The sequence below is a fragment of the Wyeomyia smithii genome, chromosome 3 (assembly GCF_029784165.1).
Source record: "Wyeomyia smithii strain HCP4-BCI-WySm-NY-G18 chromosome 3, ASM2978416v1, whole genome shotgun sequence".
NCBI classification, from domain to species: domain Eukaryota; kingdom Metazoa; phylum Arthropoda; class Insecta; order Diptera; family Culicidae; genus Wyeomyia; species Wyeomyia smithii.
In genome coordinates this window covers 171,134,581-171,152,108 of record NC_073696.1, presented here as the reverse complement: position 1 = coordinate 171,152,108, position 17,528 = coordinate 171,134,581, and the positions used below count along the sequence as shown (strand labels likewise).

The 17,528-nt window shown below is 35.6% G+C and overlaps 2 protein-coding genes across 9 annotated transcripts in view; one reads left to right on the top strand and one right to left on the bottom strand.

Moving 5' to 3' along the window:
• LOC129732184 (arrestin domain-containing protein 4) overlaps positions 1 to 3,788 on the top strand; it is an 81,006-nt gene extending 77,218 nt beyond the window's left edge. For all 5 annotated transcript variants that reach the window (XM_055692776.1, XM_055692777.1, XM_055692773.1 and 2 more), the window contains one exon: positions 1,993 to 3,788. In XM_055692776.1, the coding sequence (XP_055548751.1) occupies positions 1,993 to 2,190 (198 nt within the window). In that variant the 3' untranslated portion in view covers positions 2,191 to 3,788. The remainder of the gene's footprint in view (positions 1 to 1,992) is intronic.
• On the bottom strand, positions 3,527 to 17,119 carry LOC129732182 (ATP-dependent DNA helicase 2 subunit 1). 4 transcript variants are annotated; one of them, XM_055692770.1, is made up of 12 exons: positions 16,984 to 17,119; positions 16,581 to 16,925; positions 16,326 to 16,527; positions 16,236 to 16,271; positions 16,042 to 16,178; positions 15,803 to 15,987; positions 15,608 to 15,742; positions 15,277 to 15,552; positions 5,181 to 5,275; positions 4,844 to 5,118; positions 4,575 to 4,700; positions 3,527 to 3,742 (listed from the first exon to the last, which is right to left on the bottom strand). In XM_055692770.1, exons 2-12 carry the CDS (start codon positions 16,785 to 16,787, stop codon positions 3,626 to 3,628), a joined length of 1,791 nt encoding a protein of 596 aa, XP_055548745.1. In that variant the 5' UTR covers positions 16,788 to 16,925; positions 16,984 to 17,119; the 3' UTR covers positions 3,527 to 3,625. The 4 variants fall into 4 exon arrangements, with proteins under 4 accessions (XP_055548745.1, XP_055548744.1, XP_055548743.1 ...); XM_055692769.1 differs by having other exon boundaries at positions 16,042 to 16,271; positions 16,581 to 16,805; positions 16,864 to 16,925; XM_055692768.1 differs by having other exon boundaries at positions 16,042 to 16,271; positions 16,984 to 17,118.
• Between the last annotated feature and the right edge of the window lie 409 nt (positions 17,120 to 17,528).

The window sequence follows — 17,528 nt, the reverse complement described above, 5'->3', positions numbered from 1 at the left end:
CATATTGTTTTAATAGTTAGTATTGAAAAAATATTTTTTTCGTCCAAAAAAAATATTTCCAGAAATTATACCTTAGGATGCATCTGCTGTGCAAATTTCATCAAAATCGATGCAAAATTTTTGAAAATGTTTTTTTTTTAAATATTGATCCAAATTTCAAATGACAATAACATTTTGAAAATTTACTCAAATTCAGTAAAAATTGGAAAAGCAACTTCTCGAGTGAAACTTTTGAAGTTTTTAAGAGCCAGTTTGCGAGAGGCGCAACCACATGTTGTTATGATGTTCTCCGATTGGGCTGAAATTTTCAGCGTTTGTTTGTCTATTCAAGGTAGGAAGTTTTGCAAAATTTAAATTTTTTTCATTGAGGTTGAAGTGGGGTAAAACGGCCCTTGAAAATGATATGTCCAAAAACGTCCAAATACTAAAAAGTGCAATAACTCCTGCTAGACTTGATGGATTTTCCTAATAATTTGTGGTATTATTCTACACTAGAAGTAATTCAAAACGCATAGTCACAATATACACTAAGGTCGCTTTTCACGCGTTTTTTTACGCGGATTTCGGAATTTACGCGGTTTTTACGCGGAGAACATCAAAACAACGTCCCTCAGAAAGGCGGTTGCGGCTCTCGCTAACTGGCTCCTAATATTTTTCAGTATAGTAAAGTCAACAATCAAACAGATGCACACACATTCACACACAAACACAAACACACATACACGAACACACATACACACAAACACCCACACCCACACACACACACACACACACACACACACACACACACACACACACACACAAATAACACACACACAGACACATGCACACAAACACACACACAGACACATGCACACAAACACACACAAAAAACACCCACATATACACACACAGGCACACACACGCACGAACACACAAACACACAAACATCCACACACACACACACAAACACCCACACACACACACACACCCACACACACACACACACAAACACACAAAAATAACACACACACAGACACATGCACACAAACACACACAAAAAACACCCACATATACACACAGGCACACACACGCACGAACACACAAACACACACACATACATACACACACAAACACACACAGGATGCTACCCTAACAAGACAGTATCCACAGACTAACAGACGTAACACTGGAACCTATCTACATCGCTACAAAAAAAAAACGATCATTTCAAATTGAATTAAAGTCGTCGCGCGTTATGGGACGCTGTCATGCAATCTCATACATATTTTGTGGTTCCCAATTTGACACATGCACGTACGTTAGCGCTGGTGTCGGAAAACAAGACGTAGCGCGAACACGGCAGTAGATGGTGCTAGTGTTATTAACGTAAAATCGTACTGGTGTTATCCGAGCGATGATTTTATTGAAAATTTATTCGAATTTAGGATCGCGTAGAAAAGATTTTTTTGAGTTGCGAATATAACGAAGAAAACCGTTTAAAAATGTTTGAAACTCGTTTGAATATGATAGTGATCAATCTAGAGACCAAAATTCAATATTTTAAATTTTCAGTATTTACACCAAAAACTGTGATTTTTTTCGAAAACTGATATATGGTACCTAGTATCCTGAAACGGAAAACGTGATTGAAATGAGGTCGATATCTTGTACCGTTATTGAGTAATTAAGAAAAGCAACCCGCGTAAAAAAACGTGTAGAAAAAGGCTTTACTGTGCATCAAATTTATGGCCAGCTGGGTTATTGAGGCTGTGATGCCAATCTTCCTATCACTAATATAGCATGAATGGTGCCGACACCAGTGACCTGGCCCTTGGCTCCCTCCTATACTTCACAAACACAAATACAAAAACAAATTTAAATGGTAACCCTGGTTGCATGGATTTGCGTAGTTTCGAAGAAAGGTTTATTATTTCTTCTAATTTTCAGTTAAAATATTCACTTACTGCAAAATTTTGTCATTGAATTATCATTTTACCTTTTCAATTCCAGTTTCTTATCGAGCCAAAATCACTGGAGAAGCAAATCAAGCTTCAATTACCGATTACACTAGGAACATATCCTTTCAAAACAAACAATGTAGAAGACACGAACGAATGGGCCGAAACGGTATACAAACCTGAGACTCATTACCCTTCAACCTTGCCCATTTTTAGACCCTGGTTGCATGAAAAAGCTGAATTAAAGTAACATTGATGACCGGAACTATTTCTCTGTTTAGTCGAACTGTAACGTATTCTAGACTATGACATGTTTTGATATAGTAATAGTTGAAGTTTTTTTGGATGAATTGATTGTCGAGAAGTTTATTAGAATAGTAGTAGCTGTTAGTTGAAGCAGGACTTTCATAATGTATAAATGAGAAAAAAAAATTAGAGCATTTTTCAAATTTTATTGATCGATAGTTTTTTATATGTTCGTACCATTTAAAGGGCCATAAATGTAAACAAATGTAAAGAAATGAGATAATTTTTCACTCGCCGTTTTGCAAAACATCAGAATTAAATCTTGATTTTAAAAAGATAGATTAGATCAACTAGTTTAACTGGATCATGGAAGCAATTAGACTATGTATATAGTCACAGTCTTCCACACCCCAGGTCAAGGAAAACTTATGTAGATCATAAAAACATTAATAATTAGATCTGAATGCCAAGAACTATTGTAATTCAAAAGCCCTTCTCAAGACCTTTCCTCTGAATGAAACGTTTATGTTTATGAAACAGATTTCCATCGTACTTACACATTAAGGATTGATCAAGAAAGTTGTTCTGAAAGTTGAAAAAATTACAGAAATAACCTTTTCGCCCTTGCCAGACTAAAAAAAAATCAAAGCTGCGCCCAATTAAATATCATTAAAATAATTTGATGAAGAGGAAAATTCCAATTTTCTATCTATATTGATCGCAAATATAGCCAATATATAGTTTTCAATTTCGAAATAACTTACACACGGTTTTGATACAAAAAACTGTACATACGTTATGATGTTTAAATGTCCATGTATGAACAAAAAATCTACACAACTAAAAGATAATTGTGATGCCGATGTAGTTGCTACTGATTGGCACCGTGTGAGCATCGTAGAAAAATTCTTTAGCACTCTGGATAGCATAAGGACTGGCTAGAAGACTGTATACAACAGGCAAAAAATGCCAATGCCAATTGGTTAATATTGCTAGCCAATGATCTTATGCTAGAAATCGTTTCTTTTACCTTCGTGATATCTGCGTTAGGAAAATGAACCAATATTTCAACTTACTTTATGTGGAATCACACAAATGTTCTTGACTGTTTGGAAATACACAGATTTATATTCGCAGTTGCACAGATGATATTCTATTTACAAAAAAAAAGTATAATTTTGAAACAGGAATTTAGAAATGAAGAAGTGACAAAGGTTTGTATTTTTTCCATAAGGTGAAATTATACAGACATGTGAATATTTAAACAGGTCCAAACACTTTGCATTTTCTCTAGTAAGTGATATTTTTACGGTATATAAAAGCAGTGCCATAGGCACATGTATTAAAAAAACGTAATAGTTGTTCGTAGTGAAACATAAACAAAGTTTACAAATAAACACGTATTGTTTTCAATTACAACACTATTTAACGAGGAGTTTTCATTTATAGTATTCTTTCAACTTCTCTATGAGGGCCGCTTTATTCAATTTAGAAATACCTTCTACACCTTCCTGTTGCAAGTAGGCACGAAGAATTGCAACCGATAGTGATCCAGTCTAGGTTTGAAGAACAAAAAATATGTTTACCTATTATTGCATAAAATTATGTATTATCCATCAAAGTGACAGTGATGACACATACTTAAGACATTCATAACACTAGCAAAGAAATCTTACAAAAACTCTGATTCAGAGGAAGCAAAAAATAATCCCTTCCTTAGGAAAAAAAAAACTTTTGTTTGAAATATTTATTTTTATTCAGCTTTGGGAATAAGAGAGCCACTGCAACCAACTTGATTACCTTTTGTGGCTGGCCCCGATTACGAGGTACCCGTACTCATTGATAAAGCAGGGTTGGTAAGTAGTAATGCTGTGCCCCAATTAACAGATAATCTCTACCCTAGGTGTGGAAGTAATTTATGAAGACATGCACACTCGGAAATAACTGCTTAGGTCTGGTAAATAACTCTGATAGTTTCGGAAGGGATTTTGTTAGGGCTAATGAACATGAGCTCTCATCACTACTTGAAAGTAGTTTGAAAGACTTCCAACAAATACTACTCGACTGAACCATGAAATAATCGCCAGCGATAAGTTTGTCTCTACTATGTGGTGGTAAAGTACATAACATGTTTCAGACACAAGCATACCCTAAAATCATTAGAGTAAATATTTAGTATGCAAAAATGTAATTCAATGAAACCACTGAAAAAGCACGAAACACACGCATGACAACAAAGAATTACCGATTCACCTGTTGTGCTTTAATGTAACATTGGTGAGCAGAATACGCTACTATAACTTACTACTATATCTTTGAAAGTCGTATTTGATGTCTTAAGTTGAAATCATTGTCACCCTAATGGCTATTAGGTCATATATACTTTACCTTTCCATTTCGAATTGCGTCGTGAATTGAGGTAGAGTTTACATCCGCTATGGTTCTAGGCTTTTTTGAATTTGATCCCTCTTCACTAGTTACTTTGATACGTTTCTTCGGAGCATTGACTATATCCTATGAAAAAAAACCCGAAGAAAAAGATTATTATGGGTACTGTGTGTGTGTTTGTGTATTTTAGCTTGATTTGAACTATGTAGTCTGATGAATGTTATGAAGTTTGTAAAGCGTATCTTTTTGTTTTAAAACAATAAACTTACTTCTCCGAACATATCCTGCAAAATAGAAACGAAACATCCAACTTTTGCATCAATTCTATCATCATCAGGCTTTGTGGAATCGTATTCTACATGGTTGACTCTATCGAAAAGCAACGCCTCTATATTTGTATACATTGTCGAAAGAACTGGATTCTCAAATTGCGCAGGGTTATATTTAAAACGAATTTTTTTCGCAATTGCTTTGAACACGTCGACTTGCTCTTCGCTTATATCTGGAGTAGACCGCTCGAATGCTTCCAATTTCCTAATATCAGCTAAAAACATGTATACGAGATTAAGACTTCTTGTCATGGTTTCTAAAAATGATTTCTCGTACCTGCATAAGGAATAAACTCAATTCTAAATCCGCTGTGACGAAATGGCTCGCCATCATCGTCAACGCAATTTTGTTGGGGAATCAATGCTACTAATCTAAAAAAAAAAAAAAACAAAAGTAAAAATATAGAGAACAATGTATTGAATTATTTTGCATTCGGGCTTCAGGTTGCACAGCGTTGGTACATTAACATAATCATCGCTTATTCGAATCTTCGCTCGGAGCATGAGCATGAGCATGAGCATGATTGACCGCCCGCGGTTGCTACTCCGTTATTGCCAGATCAGCTGTAATTACACAAAGAACCAACAGATGATGTTTGGGACCAACATGCATCCTCAATGTGTAAAAACAGGTGACCTAAATCTTTATATTAGGCAATACCAGCGCCGGCCGCATCCGAATGCAGGTCAAAGAAGGAGTTTGTATAGGAATATGTTGACGTGATACTCGCTTTATTGGAAGCCGAGAACACCTCTGCACTTCCACGAGAAATCACTGGGATGTTGGATAAAGGGGAAGGTATACAGCAGGGTTCGTTTTGGTAAACGATGCGCTAATGTCGGGTTCTTCAGAACAAGTGCCGCGTCTACAAGTTTATTACATCCGCCACGATATTCATAATGTGATTCGAACTTATTTAGTTTGACAATGTAACACCGCAACAATAAAACGTACGCGAGGATACAGGATTTTTGACTAAACCGAGACAACTTAAAATTACCGTATATCTCCTCGTAAGGTGATGCTCTTTATACCTAAAACTATTGCGCGTTGTTGATCCATCTGTAGATAATACGACCTCATGGAAGGTACCGACGCGGGGGTTGAAATGATATTTATCGACTGAACGAAATCTACTTCGATTTCCGATGTAATAATTTAGATGCAACGCGCGAGCAGTCTCCGACTTAACGTTGATGAAGATGAGAAAGATATGATGAAATATCTGGGTTCACTTCGCGAAATCACCACACGCCGGAAGTCCATATATCAGCAAAACTCGCCCGGGTTGAATACGCGTTTACACCGAAGCGTTACGAACAACCGCTTTAATCCCCCCGGCCGACACATACGCGCAGGAACTCGGCGTTTACGTCGATTATCTCTTAACAATGTACGCCTAATACGCCTAATAAATATGAAAACTGGCAATGTTCCATGCATCCAAAGCCTCAACAATTTAATAAAAGCAAATATACATATAAGCCTGAATATATTTTTAAATTTATTGACAAAGTGCCGAACTAGTCAAAAATATAACAAATTATGTAAAACAACTGGTCAAAAGCTAGAACAATCAACAAATCAAAGCATATGATTCCTGAGAAACACATACTCCAAACTCCACAAACCACACTAACACTTTGTGGACAAAAATAAAACTTGTTACTGAAACCCTGCGGAAAAAAATACCGCGCACACAATTTCAACGATGAAATCAAAATCTCTCTGTATCTGTTTTCTCACATATAGTAAAACTAGAAACAAGCATCAAAATATCACTTTACAATACAAACAAGACAAAACGTATACTTAGCTTTCATCGCTTCATTTTTTAGTTGTTTTCATCGTTTCTGGACTTTTCTTTAAATGGAAGTACAGTGGCAACATGCATGTATGCCTTCACACACTCGTTTAATTCATACAACATTTCATTCGTTGAAAAGAGATAGCACATAAACACTGTAAACGGCGATGCATGGTTTTGATCTTATTGGCAAATTTTCACTTCAAGTTTAATTAGATACAAGCCAAATATAATTTGCACTATGCCAATGAATAAATCCCTAATGAGCATTCAATCACTATAAAACTATGTGGAGCAGCTGCTCGAAAAACACTCTCCTTATTGTATGTTATAACACCACACACTCCACACTTTCAAACCGTCGCCAAGCAGCGATAGAAAAAAAAAACAAGAAAAAATAAACACTTTGGTGAATCTAAAAAGCAACGCAATAATATTCAATTTTCACAATTAAATTCACTTTTTTTGTGGAACTTCACACTATTCGCACTCAGCACATTTCAAAAGAACACCTGTATATATGTTTACCAATTCTTTAGGTGTAAAATAACCGAAAATCACCAAACAATGTGATGATTTCAAAGCAGGAACCAGCTGGCCAATCTTGATCACGGCCTCGCACAACCATCCGCGAACTTTTCCAAGAAAAAACAATTTTAAATTTAGAAAATAAACTCACTCCGCGATAACATCTATAACGAACATGCAACAACTAAATTAAACAATTTTTCTTCCGATATAACATGCGAGCGAAAAATTTTTGCGTCCGATTTCGGTCATGGCTTGCTTCGACCCGCTTATTCGAATCTTCGCTCGGACTGTAAAAACTGTCACTCCATTTTTCAAAAAAATATCTAAAACAGTAAAACTTTTGAAAAACTCTAAGATTTTTGTTTCAATAATCCAAAAAATATTTACTAGTGACAAGAGGTTGAGAAAATTTGTCAGAATATGATTGTTAATAAATTGCCGAAACATTGGTAAAAACAATATTGAAAAAATTAATATGAGTTCCTGCACTGAAAAAAAATGATTTGAAAAACAAAAAGTGATTTTGAAAAAAACGGTCATCTAAAATTGTTCGAAATAGGATTTTTAGATAGACAATTTATTTGCCTAAAACTCTTCTGAACAAATCAAAATGGGCACTCTCGAGGAAAAACCCAAATTAATCCACCTAGAGGTGAGACCCAGCCTTTCTCATTCAAACTTATTATATGTTTAAATAGATTTACACGATTTAAGAGAAAAAATACTCCTTGAAAATTTCTGCTAGTTTCATTTCTCACTCTAAATATAAGGAATTTCGGATAACCAACAGCACAACTCTACCGAACATTCACACACATGTTTCAAATAAATGGCCAAATTTTGCCTAATACATGCTAAAATTGCCAAATTTTGCCTAATAATCAATGGCGAAGATGCCGACTTTCAGTTTCTGGAAAACACCTAAAGATGAACAAATATCATCTATTATGATTATTGCGGAAGCGTTACACTCAGAGGCCAGAAATCAACTTAGGACGCCATTTTAAATTTCTAGGTACATAGTATCTTCCGATTTCTGGAAAACAACCTTAAAGGGACAAACATTACCTAATGTTTTTTAGGAACACTATCCCGGGCCCGCAAGCCGGGAGTAAACTCCATATTGCACTTTGAAACCCGATTTTGCAGCTTCCGGTTTCTGGAAAACATCCTTAAATTGTCAAATACAATTGGGTACTAGAATATTGATGTTTTATATAAAGTAATAATTTAGGTATAGGACTTAATATTTGTGCTAAAGAAAAAGTGAAATGATAGAAATGACTTTTAATTTCAACTTCAATCCCGAACAAGGCCGTCAACATTGAAATAGTACAATATCAAATTTAAATGATGTTGAGGCCACATCGTAGCTATAGTTTTGAACAGTCTCCGGGTTACGTTTCTTTCTATAACTTTTAAACCACATGTTTAAAGATTATGAAATTCATTGTTTAAGGGTTTTAAAACCCATTAATTTGAATTCAACTATGTTCATAGCTTCTGAGATATAGAAGTGATTTTCACATTTTGCCGCAGCGCCAAAACTGAAAGTTTGATTAGAGGAAGGGGTGATAAAATGGACACCCTAAGCCACTTCCCAATTTCCTCCACAGTTTAAAACTAAAACTATGAGTCGATAGTGCACATTAACTGAGTCACTAATGGTTGATACAAAAAATAAGAAGAAGCACTCGAATACAGTATTTTTAGGGAGGGAGGTGGTAATATGAACACCTTGGGCGTGAACATTAATTATCCCTTTACAGATAGTAAAATGTTGTTCCATAGCACGTGACATACTTATGCATTCGCCAATAGTTCAATTTTCACTGTTAGTCGTAGAATTAATAACAATACCGTGAGGCGCCCTAATTCTACGCGGCCTCTAATTCTGCGCACTTCGTATCAAAATGCTAATGCCGTTTAGTTAAAAAGGAAACATAAGCAGAGAGTTTACAGTTAATATAGAGGAAACCACTTCCAAACATCTTTTTTTGGGAAATCTGCTTTTAATTGATATTTTTTAACATTTTAATAAGAAGTGCGCAGAATAAAGAGCCGCGCAGAACTAGGGCGCTTTACGGTATATGACCTTATCCGCAAGAAACTGAGAAATGGCGGAAGCTTTTTTTACGGACATTCCGCATTCAACGGTACGTTTAGTAGCGGTCATCTGTTCATCGGTCAAAGTTTACCTTTGAGTTTTTCTGATATAAACACGAAGCATCTAGATTTTTCAATGAAAATTAACACAATTTTTTCCCCATCACCATGGGCTATCCATTTTACCCGCACATACATATTATTGAAAATACCTTAATATATCGAGAAAATCATTTAAGCAAATACTAACCTTTGATGATTTTTGCTGGTTAGTAGTCTGAGTACAGATATTTGCAGAAAAATCGTTATAAAATACTGTTTTACACTAAAAAAAAAACCTTATTTTTCGTAGGCCAAAAATAACATCACCACCACGAATGTACACGTGTTTTTTGTTTTTGTTTATTATTTTGACTGTTTGACTGTTTCATGTCGCATACTTTGTCTCAAATAGCTTCTAGTGCCTCTAAGATGAGGTGCCAAAGAAATTTGTACTATTTTTCAACGTAATAGTCGAGATTTAATCGGGTGTCCATTTTACCACCCCTGTTCATTTTACCCACAATTCCCACAATTATTTTTCAACGTAATAGTCGAGATTTAATCGGGTGTCCATTTTACCACCCCTGTTCATTTTACCCACAATTCCCCTACAATGAAATCAATAGCAACCTAAGCGGCAAATAGACTCTTCATTTGACACCAAGATAGGAAAAATCGGTTCAGCCATCTCTGAGAAAAATGAGTGAGTTTAAACAACCTCAACAACCATATCTTCAATCATTACGAAATTTAAAAGTAAAGGGTTTTGGAGGCAGCCCGATCATTTGAAACCAGTTTTATTGAAATCTGTTGTGTGGTTTCTGAGATATTTATGTTTCGTGATTTTTACATTTTGATACATAACCTCTAAACTAAAAATTCGATTACAATGAAATTCAATAGCAACCTATGTCGCAACTAGACCTTTCATTTGCAATTAATTTCATGAAAATCGGTCCAGCCATCTCTGAGAAAAGTGAGTGAGAAAAAAAAGTTGCACATACACACACACACACACACACACACATACATACATACATACAGAAAATGCTCAGTTCGTCGAACTGACTCGAGTGGTATATGACATTCGGCTATTGGGACCACTTTTATACCTTTGGTTTTTCAGTGATTGCTAGACCTTTCTAGGAGAAAGGCAAAAAGGTTTTTCTGACTCTAACATTTCTAACTTTTTATACCCAGTATTTTCCATACTTTTTGCTTCTGCATGTTATGCGTCTCAAAGCCGCACAGAGCGTTGACCAATAAACAGAAGTTGAAAATTGATGATTTTTTCCTTCATTTTTAACTATTTTTTGATGTCTCTGACACGCGTAGTAAGTGGAAACGGGTACAAACGTCAGTGCGTGAAAAAACAGTTGTTTCAAATGACAAGGCTGGTAGCAGGTCTCTATTTTGAAGTCTCTAAAAAGTCCCTTTTTTCAACGAAAGGTCTCTAAAGTCTCTTATTTCTTCTAAAACGGTTTTTCTTTCCATTTCTCGCTTAATTATCAGACCATGTTGGAAGGAGTATCTGTTGTGCTACAGGAAATGACATCACAAATAGGGACGACCGACACAATTCAAGAAAATATCCTGAAAAAGAAAAACTCTCTTACCCCAAGCTATTATTTCGAAGCGACCAAAAAAGTAGGTAGTTGCCAATTGGCTAGAAGTGCGTTGCTTTTATGTTGCAAAAGCAAATCCCGAGTACATTCCGTTTCGGATTTTGGCCTTTTGTTTTTATTTGACACAGATTCCGCAGCCCACCGTTATATTATACACGGGCTAGCTGGGCTAGCATTATGACACTAAAAGTCTCTCTCCCGAACTGGGATTCGAACCTACGACTGTTTTACTAATAAGTACTGTTTTTGCTAATAAGTGTGAACGTTTGCTTATAGCAACATCAGTGGCGTTTTCGCGGTGTAGCTACACTTTTTCCGGGCTATACTTTGCAGTTTCAAATAAAATATTTTCAGTGTAGTTGCATTGGTATGCGTAATAATGGGATAGCTGTCAATTCGTTTTGTTTTGGTCATTATCACCATCGTCATTTTGTCTCGTTTCCATTTCATAAGTCCATCTCGCAAATGTGCTGAAAAAAAAATTACCTGACACTTTACCTCGTGGAACGAGAACCAAAACAAACCAGTTTTGACACATACGTGTGAATGTGTTGGTAACTTTTTACAGTACACTCTGCTTTTTTCGGGTGTAGTCTGGGACAGAATAAGGGTAGTCAGAGACAGGAAAAGTGTAGTCCAAAAAGTCAAATAAAACATTTACGGTGTCAAACGTGTCGTTTGACCGCGAAACACCGCGAAAACGACATAATAAACAAAACTTTAAAATAATCGTTATTTTTCAGGACGAAGAAGTCATCATCGAGTGGCTCGCCTGTTTGCCAAAACTCCTAGAGCCACAAAAATCTCGGTGGGTGTCCGGGTATTTATTGCCTCCTGCTTCTTTTGAACGTGTAGAAATCGTTTTTCTTACATAAATTCGCACTATGATGAATTCTACATGACAATGATCAATTCCGATGTAGAAATAATCGATTAAAATCTTCGTTTCAACTGGCCGAAAATATAAGCGGCAAGCTGATATAATAAAAATGCTGGCCGAAATAGAAACTTACTGTCTTTTTTTTTTTTTTTTTGACGTAGGACTACGTTTAACCGCATCGAGATACATTCTGCGGAAACTAAAACCAAGGTGTAACGTTGGAATGAAAGATTTCAAACGGTAATACTGATTTACCACATAATGGATTACAATAATCAATATATCGTTGGATTGATAAAATGATGGACAATTTTGTGATTCCTCAGTTATCGATATCATTTCATTGCTAAACAGTGAAAATTTCATAAAAGTTCCAAGGTCGAATTTTCATGAACAATGTACCAATCACATGCGAGCACGCCTGGCACAGACTTCATGAGTAGACACCAACTACCTGCTGTGACATCCTGTATAGCAGTGGCAAAAAAAATTGACAGAATCTCCCCGTCCCAATAGGTCAACTTATAATCGCTTTTATGAGCCTAGACTATTTCGATGTCTTGAAGGTGAAGCTTTTTCGGAAAGTTCGAAACCATCTCCACTATCAGACAGTATTACGTTCTGCCGTTAGAATGTTATTAAAACTGATGTCTTGAAGGAAAACATGCTGGCATAGGCAACAGTACTACACCGAGCAATGTATGAATAGAGCGCTGGTCACTCCTCGTCTATCAGTGCAGTAGAACTAGATATTCATTTGTGTGCAGCCAAGCCAAGTGGAGACTACATTGTCGCTGTCGACGCACATGGAGCGTGTTGGGTTAACGCGTAGGTATCGTTTTGCGACCTGGAACACAATCGAATTGCCGTTTAAATTGTCTTCTTTTTCTTCTTATTTCGTATAATAGCAAATATAAGAATTCAATATGATTGAACGGGAATTCAATATAATATGAACGGGTGCGGCCAAATACGCTGCGCCACCTAGGACAACAAAATTCTGTACGTGTCGGTAGAGGCAGATAGCAGGGTATATAAATTAGGTTCATTGTACAGATAAAATGCGTTGTTTATTTTTGAACTCTACACTGTGTTTTTTCGCATGTCCATTTTAAATTTTCTGTGAAAATACATTTTTGTTTAAAAAAATGTAATTCTTTATCGTTTTTTTTTTTTCCATGAACTTGTAACTGCAGGAAAATTTTATTATGTGACATCTTTGCCGCTTGGTGATCGGAGAGTAAGCCATCGTTAACAAGACAAATAAATATTGTTTAATTTCTACTAAATCGTACTCAACTTAGGTCTGTATAGAAGCTTGCCTTAGAATGAATGGTATTCATCAATGTTAAAGAGAATATTTTTTCTTCTAAAATAGAGTGCTGCAAATAAATAATCAAAATACAGACCCCGTTCGATTTTGCAAAACACGACACGGCAGAATTTTCCTCTTGCCAAGATTGAACCATGCAAAAAATGCACGGTTCTCTATTCATGATTTTTTTCATAGATATTTCCACCAAAGAACTAGTTTTAGTACCCGAGTAATTAGAGGCTTAGTACTGCTTAGATCATGATCATAACATGTTCCGGTCATATTCTAGGAACCGTTTTACCGATTCCGGTCATCCGCTTTGGCAAAATAAAAAACTAAAATATACCCTTCTTTTGGAGGATGTTGAGCTTAAATTGGTTGAAATAATCAAGAAAACTAAGAAAAGTGATTAGACATAATCGCTCGTTTTTGGCACATGTGTGCCAAAATCTGACCGTGCCAAAAATAAAAAGAGCTCAAATCAAACAGAGCCTCATAGGGAAATATAAAACTATTGTAGTCCTACGTCAACTATGCGGTCGTGTCTTGAATACCACCCTCCTACTATTTTTAATTATACTTAATCAACACAAAATGTTAAATTGACAACCTGTTTTGCGAAGAATTACAGAAGAATTTTGGGCAACTAAATTGTCTATCTGAGAAAACTTTATTTACCGTACAGTGCCCATTCACCGTGAGGGCTCCATTCACCGCTCACTTTTCACTTGAAAAGTAATTTTTTCCATAACAAAACACACTTCACGAAAAATAATTTCCCCAATCCTCCAGAGAAGCGTTGCTGAAGTATCAGTGAAAATATTTTTCAAAAAGTGTGTTTTGCTATGGAAAAAATAACATACAAGCGAAAAGTGAGCGGTGAATGGAAACCTTACGGTAAATGGGCACTATATGGTAGATAAAATCTGAGAAGACCAATTTTTTAATATCATTTTTTGTTATTAAAATATTTTTTTAGTATAAAATTTCAAATTCAATTATCTCAATATTTTTTTAAGTTTACACACTTTTTTAAAAGCCACCCCTTCGCAACTTGCCCCTATCTCGTGTTATTACTCAGATATATCGAATCAAACTTCAGCCCCTTTCAAATTTTAATACAGATAAATTAAAAAAAAAAATGCAAAGTTACTTAGGGTACTAAGGCTTCACACACAAAAGCTACTGCCAACCCCTCAGTCGAGTTGGCGCGAAATCCTTCTCATCTATATCAAATTCTTAAAAAACTGTCATGATCTCGTTGGCTTTTCATAAAATTTATAGTGTTTTTTTTTTTTTTGGCGTCTTTGGCTTTTACTCGGATTATTTTGAATAATATTTTTTGTTCATGATTTATTTGGAGTGTCGGTTTAATTTAATTTAAGGACCATGAAAAAATTGTTAATACATTCTTTCTATTGGCCTCCGCCCAAAAATTTGGTATGTTCCATATCCGTATATCGAAGTTTTTCGAAAATAAAAAATGTATTTCGTAATAACAAAAGATCTCGACGTTTCATGTATTTCTAAGACATTTGACATAAAAAATAATTTCGACAATAAATGTGCATTTCTTCATCTGTTAAACAAGTAGGTATTACTCATACCACTGTTGGGCTTTTCTTCCCAAAATCTGATTGAGGTTAAATTTTGCATGGAGATTTTTTTCGAAAAGACAAAGTATTGAGTTCTACCGGTAAACGAAATTCGAGGGTCAGAATTTTCCCATAATATAGAAGCATTAGAAGCTCAACGGCAAATTAAGATCAAATTGCATCATTTGCTTCTTAGTCTGAATTTCCTGTTTATAAGTTTTCTCTATGGTCACTTTTTAGTCTATTTTCGGTTCCTTTTTGGTTTGACTTGAATTTTTCTCTTTGTAACACAAAAACTGAAAGTTTCTTGATGATGTATTCATACCAGGCCAATGAAAAGAAGCCATCTTTTCATGACCGAAGAATAACAACAAACATTATAAAACCACGGTGGGTTCGGAATAAAAATGAAGCCAAAAAATGTCACATACAACCCAGTGCAAAAGCGTCTAAGGTTTGATTTATACTCACTTCGAATGTTGTTTTCGGCGCATTGTCAACAAACACAGGATGGCTTTCTGTTTAGCAAGGCATCTTTCGTAAAGGGCTCGAAACAAAACGCTAGAACCATCTATATTGTTCTCATCTGGATACATAAATAAGGAGCTGCGTATGTGATTTAATGGTGACACTTTTGAAAGTGGTTTAAAACCCAACAATCGTAGTCCTGGTTGAAAAATTTGCTTCATACTCACGACTTCATCGACAGTGAATGTAACTTTTACACCTCCTGTGGCCAATGTTTTTCTAAAAATAATGCTCATACATTTGATCAGCAATACACGTTTTACCATATTTGTACCTTTGATCACCTGGCAAAAGAGGTTTGTATGTTGGGCTGCAATCTTCCTTTGATACGGTTTGATAGGACTTTTTCGAGGCAACTAGTTCATTAGTATCTCTTAAAAGCATAACTCTTTTTGGATAGCGTGTTTTTCTGAAAACAAACCCCTAAAGATTGGTAAATATATAACAAAAGTTGCAAAAGCTCAAATACCTCGAAAGCGAATATAAATTGACACCAACTTCAATAGTTTCTGATATTTGCAGCTTTAAGTGTGACAATGCCTTTTTCTTAAAATCACGTCGAAAAATTCTATTTAATAGACGTTCTCGAGAATCCTGATAGCAAGGAAAATGAAACTCATTTGGATTTTCGTTTGCAACTGTGCATAAAAATTCCTAAAATAAAAATATTTTACCTCCGCTTAAAAACTAGAAATCGAATAGTTTTACCCGATAGAATTTGCGATCGTTGAAATCACTAGACAAAGGAACAAGAATAAGGTTCACGTCAAGTTGTTGTAAATCTTTGGCTTTAATGAAAGTTTGTTGGTATTCGTAACTACCTGCAGCATGTGGTTCATCATTTACTGTAAATAAAACTATACTTGACTGTTCTAACTTATATCCACATCTGGTAAAAATACGCGAACAAAACCATAATACATCCGACATGTTACTTTCTAAAAAAAATACATAATTAAACAGTGATGTTTTTAGAACTGAATTGCAATTACCTTCTGAATGCCCATATTTACGTTTAAAATCCATAAAGTCTTCAGATCCTCGCAAGTCAATTATATTTTTAATTGATTCTGCAGAGGGATTACTTAGAGGCATAAAAAGGGATGTATTTTTTGGAACGATCAATCCGGCTGCACATTCGATTTCATCTACAGGTTGCAGACTATGTTTTGTGTTGTAAAACACAACCCCGATCTAGGGATTGATCCGTTCAAAAATAAAATATTTACTTCAATGCCATTACATACCAAATCCTTCTCGCTGTTGATTACTTTGTTTCTCATCATAGCTTCTACCAATTCTAACGTTACTTTGAAGTTATTCGATCCATCCGGGTTTTCAGAAAACATGTAGTTTGCACAGTCAATTAACGCTAAAATACCCTCTCGACCACTGAAACCAATTTCTTGTCCAATGTCATCATCGTCATCGGAGTGGTCAGGATTCCAAAACATGACTATGTATTTACTTGACTAAACGTGAAAAGACAAAATGTTGTCTTATGGAAAACGTTTTCACCTATTGTTTCACCTTGATTTTTTTCCAGCTAGTTCCTTTCTAAAAAGTTCCTTCTATCTAAATAAACCTAAATCCTAGGTATAAAAGATATTATTCAAACAACAAACGAATTTCTTTATTCTACTAGCTCACCTCGTTTTGACCTGGAAACAACCTAACTACCCTTCTGCACAGAAAAATAAAACTATCCAAATATGCGTATTTTTGGCGAGAATACCTTGAATCGTGAATGTCAATATGACAGTTTCTAATTAAGAGCCGCAGCTTCAATTTGAGGAGGCTGTCAGTGAAATGCAATTACACTAAGGTCGCTTTTTACGCGGTTTTTTTTACGCGGATTCCGGATTTTACGCAGTTTTTTCCGCGGATTCCGGAATTTACGCGTTTTTTCACGCAGATTCTGGAATTTACGCGATATTTTTTTGCTCGGATTTCGGTTTCTCTTCATTCGGATTGAAGAATTAACGCAGGTTTTTTTCTACGCGGATTGCGGAGTTTACGCGTTTCGTTTTTACGCGGATTCCGGAGTTTAAGCGGTTTTTTTCAACGCGGATTGCGGAATTTACGCGGCACGTATCCCCCGCGTAAAAAGCGACTTTAGTGTATAGCACTGCCAAGTTAGCTTTCGCGCTATAAAATTATTAAAAAACCTACACGCTCGGCCATTTTCACTCTAA

Bases quoted from the DNA above. Each gene is read 5' to 3' on its own strand.
- LOC129732182 (XM_055692769.1), bottom strand. From the start codon at position 16,787: ATGTTTTGGAATCCTGACCACTCCGATGACGATGATGACATTGGACAA. The intron at 15,743-15,802 runs GTATTTGAGCTT...GTTTGTTTTCAG, and splicing joins AATTTATATTCGCTTTCGAG to AAAAACACGCTATCCAAAAA. The intron at 15,553-15,607 runs GTACAAATATGG...CATTATTTTTAG, and splicing joins CTTTTGCCAGGTGATCAAAG to AAAAACATTGGCCACAGGAG.